Here is a 13,207-nt window from a genome sequence, read left to right on the forward strand (position 1 = left end):
GACATTTTAAAATTAGTCATTTTAAATAATCCCACATGTTTGTTTAATTTTTAAAAACATTTCATTTTTAAAATAGTTCAACATATAAAATCAGTATTTCACCTATATCAGACAACCAATTCCTTCTGGTTGGTGGGAAACAGTTTTGGCTTCATACCTCACAATGCACCAAAGGGCCACAAGCAACTCTTTAACCACACCCTGTCAGCCTGCTATTTTCATACAGATGTATATTCATTATGTAGCAATAGCATTATTATTTACATTATAGGCAGAGCACTAATTTTGAAAGGCTATGAAACTAGACTATCAAACACGGTTAACATTTTATATTCCAAATGCAAGTTATATATTGGGGCTATTACAATTCCATGGTGCTGTTTCAGTAGAATGGTCATGTAAATTGAAAAGAAAACTAATGTCTCTTCAGGCACTGGAAACCAGACAGAACATTTGCTCTCAAATGGGAAACTCCACAGCCAGACAATGATTCTCTCAACCACATCCTTATCTTCCCAGGAACCTGCCTTTTTGTAAGGATGTGGGGATATGGGTTGCTTCATGAAACATCAGGAAGAAAATCAGAAAAGACTAGTCTTAGAAAAACATATCTGAGTTTGTCCACCATTTATGCAACCTAAACTATTAATTTGAAGCTTGCATTGCTGTTAATACTATAGTTCCTTGCATGTAAACTTCTTCTTTCCCCACAAAATCAGCTCACAAAGTCTGGGGTATGCATTATATACAAGGAAAAGGGCTTCCCACAGGCCTGGAAATTGGCTTAGGGGGGCAGTGGCAGCAATGCAGCTTCAGGAACCCCACTACCCACTGACAAATTTCTGGACCTGTGGAGACTCCTCTCCCCAACTGCATGCTGGATCAGGACAGTATGTGGAGTTGATCCAACCTAGCACATTGCCACATAACCAGCACGTGGCTCCAGACCTAGTATTAGACTGGGCCCCACCATGCAGCCTCAGCACCAGCATGCGAGACTAGGCCCTGCCACAAATCCCCAGTACCAGTAAATGGGGCTCAGACCTCTGGTACTTACCCATACTTCATGGTAAGATTTGTTTTCGTTCTTGGGGTCTTCCAAAAATTGGGTGCATGTTATATTCAGGGGTATGTTATGTTATATGTGAGAAAACATGGCATATAGCATGCTGCAATTTGAACTGACCATCCAAGTACACAAAAGACTGTCATTAGTAGCTGAGTTTATCCTGTATACACTTGATAAAGCCCCATTAATTAGCAAAACCAAACCCAACTCTCTCCACACACACACACACACACACACACACAGTTTAACAGCATCAAAAGAAATAGTTCCCACTTTTTTTGAGCGTATGAAGACAATTCAGATACTTTTGGCAATTCTAACCTTTGGTATCTAGCTTTACAGTATGGCTTTTTAGATCTGTTGCACACAAAGATCCAATTAATGGCAAGAACACTGCCAAATCTGGTTTATTAATCTGATTGGACTTTTCATTCACAAATTAATGAGATTTTAATTCAGTTTAGTTTATTTTACTTCCAAAGTTAACTAAATTAAACCTGCTAATTCTACCCAAATTTAAACCAAATTGAAAGCACCAAACTGAACAAGTGTCCAAACAGGGGTCAAATTCAGTTTAACAAATCCATTAGCTGCCAGGCCACATCACCTCCCTAAAGAGAAGCTAGAATATGAAAGGGTGTAATTTGTCTAATAATGTTTAACCAGTATAATCTCCCACTTATACATCAGGGATTTGTTGCAGCAGTTTCAAATGTGGTGTGACCTTAACTCATTAGGTGAATAAGAAAAGCTGCCTCTTACTCTGTAATATGTAGATTGTCAAACAAGTTATGACTGAGCAGAAATATCCCTAATACAAGGGTGTTTCATGAAATAATGGCAATTTTTAAATAAAACCATTGTGTGTGCAATGATCATTTTCTGGACCACATCAATGTTCCACAGTGTCATAAACGATGGGTGCCATTCAACAATACCACCATTTGTGTTCCCTGCTGCTAAGTAGCTTCCCAGTCATGGCACACAAAACAGTTTCATTTTGAAATTGCCATTACTTTCTGAAATGCCCTGGTACATCTGCCAAGAAAATAGTTTGAGACACCTGAGTAAACTTATAATAAAATGCACATCTTTACAAACTGTTCTTTGATTTTTATATTTACACTAAAACTAATTCATTACAAAACTTTGCCTTTTAAATTTTCTAGAGCACAAGACAGTACCTACTGAATTTGATACACAGGTGTATGAAACTACTAGTTTCAGATATTATACTGAACTGTAGGAAGGGTTAGCATATAAAGAATAGCACACTGTTCTCAAAATATACATAGTGTTTGCATTATAAAAGGTAATTACATCTCAAAGAAGTTTTAAATAGAACACTTAATAAGTGAGGGGAAAAAGACTGCTTGTTGGTACTAAAGCCTTTACTGTAATAAACTAAATATATTTACAATTTATACAAATGTTTGACCTTCAACAAAAATACAAAAAACATATCACAAGATGCAAAACCAGGAAACAAGTTCTTCTGAGACTTCACTGCTCTACACGGGACAGAATGCAAGTTGAACTGCAAAGAACAGAAAGGTAATCCCACATATTCAGGCAATGAGAACGATTTGCATGAGGTCACAAGGAAAGAAAAGAAAGAAAAGGCTCGGACATTCTCCAGTCAACTCAGTTTTTAAATCTCAAAACCTAGGCTACATCCACCCATCCTGAATCCATGCTTCTTTTGGTCCCAGTAGCTGATATCTAGTTGCTGGATGCTGCCTTCTATTTTGTACACTTGGGAGTCATTTCATGTCATGTTCTGACACTGTATTGTTCCTTTTTTAAAAAGGTAAAACCTTTCTACTTCTACAAATTAAGAACATTTTGGCCCAGTTCAACTTCTAAAATGTATGTCCCCGTCATGTTTTTCAGTAGATAACTTCATAGACTGTAGCTTTCTTGTCTCCGGAGCCAGTGACTATGTATTTATCATCCACAGAGATGTCACAACTAAGCACTGATGAGGATTCTTTGGACTAAGAGAAAAAAGAAAAAAAGATTATTTAAAAAAATGAAAATACCTTCCCTTTACCTCCCCCCAGCACAGTGATTGGTCATGCACTTAGCTGAGGATAAAAAGCTAGATCTTTGTACATCAATTTCATCTTTTTCTTTAAAAAGGCTATTTATTCCTACCTGGAATATGCTGGCTCCGTAGGGGGTCCGCCAGGCATTAAGAAGGTTATCTTTTCCAGTACTCACAAACCACTTACCTAAGAATGTAACAAAGCAATGTTACATTGCAATGTAAAAGCAAAGAGACCATATAAGAAAAGATCTGACAACTGACAGATGTTATATTTTCAACTCACATTGTCTATGCGATTTGACTCAATAGACTTATTAACCTCAGGGGTTATTAGTTGGCTGATTAGCACTATTCAAAGCTCTTAGTACTAATCAACAGGGTATTTTGCTTCTATCAGTGGGGGTATATGTCACCCACCCACATAGGTACACAGTTGCTGCTTATAAAAATAATACTTAAAATAAACTACTTGGCAAGAGTAAATTGTTTTACAAATATGTACTAATTCTTACAACAGCTTTATAGACACGTATTATCTTTGTTTTACAAATGGCGAATAGAAGACAGAAAGGTAAAGTGACTTTCCCAAGCCCCACAGCAGGTAACAAGCGGAGTATGAATTAGCACTCAGGCTTTCAGTCTGATCCTCTGTCCGACTTACCACAATAAGCAAACTTAAGTGACAATACACAGCTCTCATGAAGATGCAGTTGATACTTGTCTGGTTTATTCACATGCAGTACTTCTACATTACTGCTCTCCATTCCCACAGCCAGCCATTCACCAGTAGGACAATATCCAAGGGAAAAGATCTGGGGACGGAAAAATATTTACTTCTGCAAGGTCAGTAAATGAAGCAAGACCATGGGGAAGAGAAGAAAACATCCAAACTTTTCAAGGATTAACAAGAATTTAATTCAAAGTCTTGCAAATAAGTATTCTGTTCTCCTAGCTATTTATGTAACTCATAATATTTTAAGAGAAACAGTGAGCTGTCATTTAAACTGTAGATGTGCTCTGTGAGAGTTTTAAAAACATTATGCATGTTTTGGCTTTTAAACAGCATAGTAACTATTTCCCACTTACACTTAGTTTAGTTTTTGACTATCATCCTAAATAAACTAGCATGTTTAAAAAAAAAAAAGATGACAAGAAAAACAAGTAACCTGTGATGTGAAGTCATGCTGTTGTAGCTGCCTCCCTTCTCTCAAGTCCCAAGATCTGACGGTGTTATCCAAACCTCCTGTCCATAGCTTGGTGCCATCATTAGAAATGTCAATACAGCTGGCTCCATCTGTGTGGCCCTGGAATTGCCTGATAAAACAAACCCGATTGAATAATGATTTCCTGCCAGAGCTCAAGGTAAACACTGTTGTGTTGTTAGTTTTGGACTCTGTATGCGTGTGTCATCTCTTCTGTGTCTGCTGATGTGCAAGGTTCTGCCCCTCCCTCTGGCTACAGATGAAATACACTCATATTACAAGAACCATTTTGCAGGTGCTGGGGAAATGAAATTTACCACAGCCAACTAAACAAAAGCAGTCAAATATTTGCTATCAGATTATGGGAGGGAAACAAGTTATTTAAAAACCATGAAGTTTAGTAGCTATCACATCTGGAAGGAAAAAAAAAAAAAAAAAAGCAAAAAACAAAGCCTATGAATCCAAACCAGGATTAAATAAAAAGAATAACTGGAGAACAAATAATTTCCTTATGTTAAGCCACTTATTTCTGGGATTTTCTTTAACATTAAATACCTATCAGATTTGGGTATATAAACAGTAATAGTTTGTAAAAAAACCCAAAGCAAACCTATTTAACTAGTAAAATATTAACACCTCCTTGGCTGCCACAACTAAGCTGGCAACATTATACCCTATGAGGCAGCAAGTCATAAGATCTCATAGTTATAAGCAGTATGTATAGTTTTAAGAAGTTGTGCATTTGGAATTTACACGTCTGAGAAACAAAGGGTTGATTTACATTTTTCTTAATCCTGTGAAAGGAGTCTTCTGAGACTCCTGCATTTTTCATCAGCAATTAGTTTGGAGGAAGTCCTATGTTTTAGCCTCAAAGGCGGAGGGGGGAAAGCAACTATCTTGGGACTGATGGCTAGGGATCATTTATAACTGCCACAGAAAGGTCACATGACATGTTTTGTTTTGAGCTGATCATTTGAAAACTCAAAGAGGTTATCAATTAGTAAAGAGCAGCAGGCAATAGGACACTTCAAACAAATACACAAATGGGTAAAAAGTGCATTAAGGGCACAAAGGCTAGGGACAGACATTCAAAAAACCTGAACCTGAATTGATTCAGTCTTTACAGGTTAGCCTAACCTGCAGAGAGTTAACTGGTTTACAAGTGGATAGACATTCAGCACATGTCTGCAGTGGCTCAAGCCAGAAGTCCAGGGGCTTCTGCGATAGAGGTAGCCAGCACTGCGCTGGGGGCGAGGAGCACAGCCCCACACAGCTTGCCCGGCTGCTTCTATCCCCATGGCTCCACGCCGCTCCCACAGCTCTGCACTCAGAGAGGAAGCCCCCCACTGGACTCTGCGGGGAAGCAGGGGGTGAGGCTCCCTCCACTCCTGGCAGAGTGTGAGATCTGCCCCATGAAGAGTGGGGGAAGCAGCTGGCTCCAGTGCGGGGCTTCTCCTGATGCAGGCTCAGGCTCAGAGAGCAGAGCTGTAAGGATAAGGCAGGCAGGCTTCACTCCCTCCCCTTGCACACCACTGGCCAGAGCTGTGCCTGTGCTGAGCACGAGCATTCTGACCTCCCTGACTGCTGCTGCTGCCAGGCAGTGGGGGCTGCATGCCATGGGGGGAGTGTGTGCAGGTCCCTACACCCCACCCACCCTCCCTCACCCACCCACTCCCTGCCCAACTGAGCTCCATGCTCCCACTGCTCCTGTGGGAAGAAGTGGAGGAAGAAGAAGAGTTCCCCCCAGCATGGAACAGAGCATTGCCTAGCCCCCTCCCCCCCACTCTGGGGCTAGGTAGCATTGCATGGAGCCTGCCCCCCTCTCAGCCCCTCAGAGGCAGGGGGGGAGGAGGGGGAAGGAGAAGAAGGAAGAGGAAGAAGAGTCTCTATCCAACACCTCAGAGTCCTCCTCCCCACCCTGGAAGGAGGGGGAAAGCACAGAACAGAGCTCCCCTCCCAACCCTGTGGGACAACCTACCCAGCATGGCCCCATGGGGGCAGGGAGAAGGGTTAATTCCTCCCTCCATCCTTTCCCTGCAGCGGGGGTCTGCCAGTTCCAGGGGCCACCACTGCAGCCCCCTCCCCTGTGCTCCCTGGCAAACAGGTTGACCACAGCTGAGGTGGGGAAAGAGGGGCAGGAGGGAAGAATTAGCCCACTACCTGCCCACTTTGCCTTAACAGGGCCATGCCAGCCAGTGTCTCTGCTAGGGCTGGTCCCTCCCTGCTCCAGCTAGAGAGCAGAGGGGAGGGGCCAGCCCTGCAGCTGGAGCAGACAGCCCTGCCCAGCCCAGAGAGCATGCTGGGATGCTGGGAGTATCTAGTTTAACTTAAACCAGGAAGGGGTCTGGGACAGACATTGCATAAACCAGTTTGAGCTTGAGCCAAATCAGTTTAGTCTGATACTACCTTCAACCAGGTTTATCTCAAACCAGTTTAGGCCATTTTCAAACTGGTTTATGTGCACTGAATGTCTGTTCTGTTACAGGTTTAACCCATTTTCTGATTACTTGAACTGGTTTGTGTGTAATGTCTGTCCCTAGCCAGTAGCAAGTAGTACTAGTCATTCACAATAGATTCATAAACATCTGTTCATAAAAAATCATAAAAACTAAAAATCAAACAGATCTTTTCTACAGAGATATAGCATAAATATACAGCAAAAAAGTAAAAAAAGGAGATTGTATATAGATAGCATAGGACATACAGGTTAGACAAACATTTGTCTGGGACGGTTTAGACAGGGATGATTCTGCTTCAAGCAGGGGGCTGGGCTAGATGACCACCCATGGTCCCTTTCAGCCTTAATTTTCTATGACAAAAACTAATTTGTCATAGAAACTTGGATCTTTTCATCGCATTTACACAAAAATCATCAATATGAATATCTGGGCCTAAACTTTAAATAGTAACTAATGATTTTGGGTACCTTTTCTGAGGCACATTAAATAGATCTGTTTTTACAAGCACTTTCTGAAATCAGGCCTCTTTTTAATCCAGGCTCCATTTCCTGATAATATTATGGACTGCTGCAAACTTACTAGGAATGTACTATCATTAACTTTTAGTGGACCACAGGACTAATGTGCTGTAAGCTACCCCAGGCACTATTAGATCCACCCTCAACACGATGACTAAAAGGAGAAATATTGCTATACCAGGCACTCGCATTTAGAAATGGATTCTTCCTCCAACATGTTCATTGTTTTTGTTTTTGAGTGTTTGAAAGGAAGTGGTTTAAGGAAATAGCTTATGTGGGCAGTAAGTTAATCATAATCTTTGCCAAATAAACCTAAAAGCATCAGAGATTAGTGACAGGGAGAATCATTTCTCAAAAAAACTGAACTACTGCCAAAAACAATATCTTAAAAATGTGAGAGGAGAAAACCAAGGGGGGATGGAAGAAAAGCAGAATGCATGAACTACTTTAAACTTTCATTTAACATCATTTAAAATTTGGTTATATGAAACAATTTAAGAGCCACCTCAAGTCATGTTTACAGACTTGGGTGAAGCCCAGCATCAGTATGACCAGTGATGTAGTAACAGATCTTAAGCAAAAGAGCCGAAGGATTCATGGAGTTTCCCAAAAAGCATGTCAAACGAGCAATGCATTGGTCTCATGCATTAAGAGCTTTTTACATTTCAAGCTTTAATGACATAGTTATCAAAATCCATATTCTTCTACATTCCTCCTGAATACTGGAGTATTTGTTACCATAATCGGGTAATTTTTTATGTTTACATTAAGTATTTTAGACAAGAAAAGAAAACCCAACATACCACAACTGGCCCTGCAGTTCGCATTTGGTTTTCAACAACCACAAAAATTAAGTGACGTTTATTCCAAGGTTTGTAGTGTTTTGGAACCATATAAAACTCAAAGCCTATGGAAATTTTACATCCAATAGGCTTTGTGTATCAGGCTTTTAATGATCTGTAAGAATGTCTTTCAGAACCACTAAAATTTGCTATGTCAGATTCAGACCATGTTCTCTAGACCAGTGGTTTTCAAACTTCCTAAAAGTCAAAAGAACTCTTTCATATCACTTCTGCTGCTGTGTAACCCCTACCCCTGGCTTTGTGGGCTGTGTAGGGTGACGTGGAGCCAGGCAACCTGGAATGGCACTGGCAGTGTACCACCTCTTGGCCGTTACCCCCAATCTCTTTGAAGCACTCATGATCGTCTACCACGAAACTCTAGGTTTCCACTGAACACAGTTTAAAAACCACTGTTCTAGACACTGGGACATCTACTCAGCACTTCTACCATGAAATATACTTGACACAGGTATTTAGCTAGTCTTCCAAAGAGTAACTTTATTAAGCCCGCTTTTGCGTAGCGAGAAGGATTCTCACCTGACCAAGGTCTGGTTGTGCAGGTCCCACACTGCAATGTTCCCATCACTACAGCAGGAGAAGCAGACCTTGGAATCGGGACTGATGGCCAGAGCGTAGCAGGCTGGGGCAGAGGATGTCAGCTCTGCTTTTATACGAGGAGTTGGAGCTGCCAGGTCCCATATGGATAACGTGCTGGCTTCCCCACCAACTATGAGGGTACATCCATCAGGCAGCAATTTACAGGAGCGGATGTAGTTATCTCTGTTCTGTATAACACAAGCCACCTCAGTTACATTAGTAAGTACCTACTGATAATGACCAACGATACCATTCATGTCGCTTCCAAGTTTTAAACACTAGACTGTATTTTCCTGGTGCCAAAGTATACAAAAATCACCAGCTGATCCTAAATGGTTTCAATCTCCTACTTGCAATCATCATAGAACAGAAACTGCAGCTGTGGAAATTAAACTCCAGTTTTCGTATTGCGAATCCGGCAGCATACTTTGTTCTGAACCTGATGGATGGCAATTCTTCCATCTCATTATAAACTGACAGAGCCAAGTTCACAGAGCCAAGGTAAGCTCACTTTTGTGCAAGCTCACTCCTCCTGCTATTACTGCCAACACCGCAGGAGTATTTCCGAAAAAGCAAACGACCTCTCTGTTTGGCAACATGAAGAAACCATCTATGAAAAAGCAGTTTTCAATCCAATGCCCAAGAATTTGGGATTTTCTAAAAATACTACTTTGTGCTTACCACTGGTAACTACAAATGCTGCACATGTGTTCTCACTGCTCTTAACCTATTTCTTGGTATTTGTACTGAATCTTCATTGGGTTCTAATCAGATTTTTACATAATTGGTTCAAGATTTACAATATTGCTGCTGACCAAAAGTACCACGGGGAAACTGGGAAAGAAATATTCCAGCTATTATAAGTTTCACTCCATAAATGTATTGGCCATCCTAACTTCTTCATTTTTAATAGACAAACTAATGTGGTGAGGGTTTTATAGCCGTCAGAAGCATAAAGCCTGTAACTCAAAACATCCAAAACTAGTAAAAAGAAATCCGTATTACTTGCTTTGTCTAACACCTTCCTTACTGGAGCAGAGCAGCAATACATTGTGTAGGCCCTGCTGTAGGCAGCAGTAAATAATTGAAATTTAGGCAGGAATACTGAACCCTGGAATGCATTTCCCACAAATCATTGTATATATTATTGTAATCAGAAAAGCAGTACCAAAGGTCAGGTAAAGACAAAGTATACACCTTTGCTTCTGTCACAGCACTGTCAAATACTGAAACCACAATGACTGCGTTTTTAATAGGTATTATTGGGCTTCCTAACTTCAGCTCCCTGAAAGGACATTTGCCCTCACAATTCACATTTTATTCACTACCCTTCTTTCCAACCATTTTAATTGACATAGGAGTTTGAGAAAAGGGTACAGAACATTATACACTTTGCTCAGCTCACTGTCAGCGCTAAACAAAGGTATAGGTGTTTGGAACAACAGCAAATGCATTAGTGCCATACTAATTGTAAGACCATTTCTCACACTGTTTAATCAGGTACTTGGTAACTACCTCTTTTAGAAATGAAGTGAAGCAAAAAGAGAAACATATTTTTGCTATACTCTGTCTTGCAGTGCAAGCTTGACTGCATTCCTTTTCAGATGTTTTTGTCTCATCTACTGGGAAAGCTTCCTATAAGGGTGCAGATTAAAACAACTTTGGCAGATTCTTGCTTAGAAGTCCTATGTCCACTCAACTCTGATTAACCAATGTTGATCATATTTATGATAAATAAATAAGGCTTCTTTTTTCATTTAAAAAAAGACTTAAATATCTAAAGCAGGAAACAGATCTGCTGGCTATTTCCTCATAATATGAATGTAGTCCAGGGCTGGACAGCTATTTCCTTATTGGGTCTCCAAGGAGAAATTACTTTATGCACATGTTCCTGTTCACTTACCAGGCAGTCCAGCTGAGAGACAGGGCTCTTGTTGCCAGGTTGGCTGATATCCCAGACTTTAACACACCCTTTTCCACCAGTGTACACATGCCTTGTGGGGTTGCTGATGGTTACTGCACATACTACTTCCCCATGATTCAGAGTGTTGATCTGACGTGCATGCCGAGGGATTCCCGGACCAATGAGGGCATCAGGAGGGAAAGGTACAGGCTGCATCTGGCCATCTGCAGTAACATGAAAGGAGTATGCTCTTTTTTGAAGCAGAGAAAGGAAAAAAAGGAAAAAGAATTAGGTCAGCTAGGTACATTGCTGAGTTGTGAGAAAAAGTATTTAACAGGTCCTTTGCTTTGCTGATTCTATTTTTCACATGGCATCAATCAATGCTGCACTGCAAAGTGGTAGAGGCACAGAAAATCTGGGATGGGAGGAGAGCACTCACAACAGACAGTTCCATTATCTCTTACACAATAAGTATTTCACAGGAAAAGTACACATTAAGTGGTACAACTTACAAGGCCTTCTCTAAAGGCATCTACAAGGTTATTGCTGCTACCCAGTAGTGTAACAAGCTGAACTGGAGTCCAAGGCAGACTCTGTAAAAGCTATTCCCCCACCCCCTCCCACATCACTACCCCACCACTTAGCTGGATGGTGAAGTGGAAAATGTAGAACTGGCAGGAACTGGAAGCCAGGTTAGAGAAGCTTTTTTGGAGCCCTGCTCCAAGCTGCCAGTTTTTACATTGCCGCCTTGCTCCTCACCTGAATAATGGGAGCTGGCAAAGCCCCCTGCCTCGTCCCAAAACCAGAAACTACTCAGCTTGCGGAAGAGACAGGTAGTGGTAGCTGCTGCTCCCCTTGCCTCAATCCGTGGAAGGTGGGCAGCAGCTGCCCTGTGCACCTTCTCAAGACTGGGATGACTGGTCTCAGGAAGGCAGGAAGACTTTCCCCCAGCTCCACTCCTCCTGATCCCTAACAGGAGTTAACCCAGGGGAAGCATATACATGTTTAGTCTCCCAGGAGAAGTTATTTCAGAAGCAATTGAACCCTGTTTGTTGCTGGGTTATTTTTACCCTGGAGCAGCCATTTTTGCTTCAGGAGAAAAAGCCTGAACATCTGTACGTTTCTGGTTTCTATCAGGAGAAAAGTAATTCTCCCGATAAAAAATGAAAATCTGTGCCTGGCCTCAAGTTGCTTCATTAACAGTAATGCCTAATGTTTTGAGCATTTCTTTTACAGCTTGAACATTACTGCCTTGGTGAGATCCTGTTCAAATCTTTCTTCATTTTTTTAATGTACATCTGATTCACATCAAAGATCATTGTCACCTTTAGGGAAGATTCAGAGGTCAAATCCCAGATAAATACAAAGTAGTGAATGAGTTACCATCTCACTAATCAAAGCTAAACCAAGCAAAAGTATGTATTTTTCCCTACCTTCACTGTTGGAAACGGTTTATACTTTTGGATTTACATTTATTTTTAAAAATTCAGCCTAAGCGAGCTGAATATGTACTTTCACATGGAAAATTTAAGCCAAAATGATAAAGGTTTGTAAAAGTTTCAAACAACTGAAAATGTATCCTAAAATAGGAGGGGGCAGGCATGCTTTAATAAGCTGTGCTACCAACCCTGGCTATAATAAAAGCATATCCAAGGTAACAAAATAACACTGAATCAGACTTCTTTACATTTTCCATGAACAGATGCTACCGATTCCATCTTCTTAGATCCATTTTTATGATTTCTCCTACACTCCCCTCACACATAAGAGCTAAAGTTAACCCAGATGGAGGTTGAAGACTACTAATGGCATACAGCAATGCTCAGAGACTCCCAATGAAGATCAGAACTTCATTGTACATGGCACAAACACTCAATCTCCCAAGAGTTTATAAACCAAGCATGATACAGACAAAGGGTAGGAGAGAAAACAGATGAATAGAACAGTGAAGTAACTTGCTCAAGGTCACATAACTGGTCAGATCCAGTAAAAGTATCCAGGTACAGAATCAATACAGTTTAGAAAAGCCCAAAGGGCAGTCTCCCACATCAAAATCAGAATGATAAATTCCAGCTGGAGAATGCTTCTTACTTGTAAAGATACATACGCAAAACTTTAATAGCGGCCCTAAATTTTAGAGCTCCCACTGATTCTTCAGGGCTGGAAGTTATAATAAATATCTTTCCACTTATAAAATGATCTTTTCTCTCTGCTGGCAGTAACCGAGAGAAAAGCAACAAAGCACCAAGACATTCTTTTCAGACATCTTTCAAAGGAATTGCCACACTTGTATGGAATTTTTTTTTAATAGGTAAAAGGCACTGCTTAATTCCTGATATTTCACATGAAAATAACTGGTTTCAAAACACCAGTTTTCCAATATTCTAGTTTATTCATAAATGACTGTGCACAAAGTGTGCTACGGGTTGGGAAAGAAGAAAAGGAAAGGGCAGGCTCTTCCTGTGTGTGTAAAGTGTTGGTAACATCATTAGTATTCTACAAGTAATAATTACTATTCCTGGAATGCAAAATCTTGAACTGATTTTTTTAAAGGTTTGATAAGTATA

At 40.6% G+C, this 13,207-nt stretch overlaps 1 protein-coding gene across 7 annotated transcripts in view; it reads right to left on the minus strand.

Moving 5' to 3' along the window:
- Positions 1-2,442: 2,442 nt before the first annotated feature.
- TLE1 (TLE family member 1, transcriptional corepressor) overlaps positions 2,443-13,207 on the minus strand; it is a 91,539-nt gene continuing 80,774 nt past the window's right edge. For all 7 annotated transcript variants that reach the window (XM_059724813.1, XM_014608710.3, XM_014608709.3 and 4 more), the window contains 6 exons: positions 10,641-10,890; positions 8,678-8,925; positions 4,286-4,433; positions 3,781-3,931; positions 3,227-3,303; positions 2,443-3,066 (listed from right to left, as the gene is read on the minus strand). In XM_059724813.1, coding sequence (XP_059580796.1) covers positions 2,959-3,066; positions 3,227-3,303; positions 3,781-3,931; positions 4,286-4,433; positions 8,678-8,925; positions 10,641-10,890 — 982 coding nt within the window. In that variant the 3' untranslated portion in view covers positions 2,443-2,958. The remainder of the gene's footprint in view (positions 3,067-3,226; positions 3,304-3,780; positions 3,932-4,285; positions 4,434-8,677; positions 8,926-10,640; positions 10,891-13,207) is intronic.

Source organism: Alligator mississippiensis, chromosome 3 (assembly GCF_030867095.1).
Source record: "Alligator mississippiensis isolate rAllMis1 chromosome 3, rAllMis1, whole genome shotgun sequence".
Classification (NCBI taxonomy): Eukaryota; Metazoa; Chordata; order Crocodylia; family Alligatoridae; genus Alligator; species Alligator mississippiensis.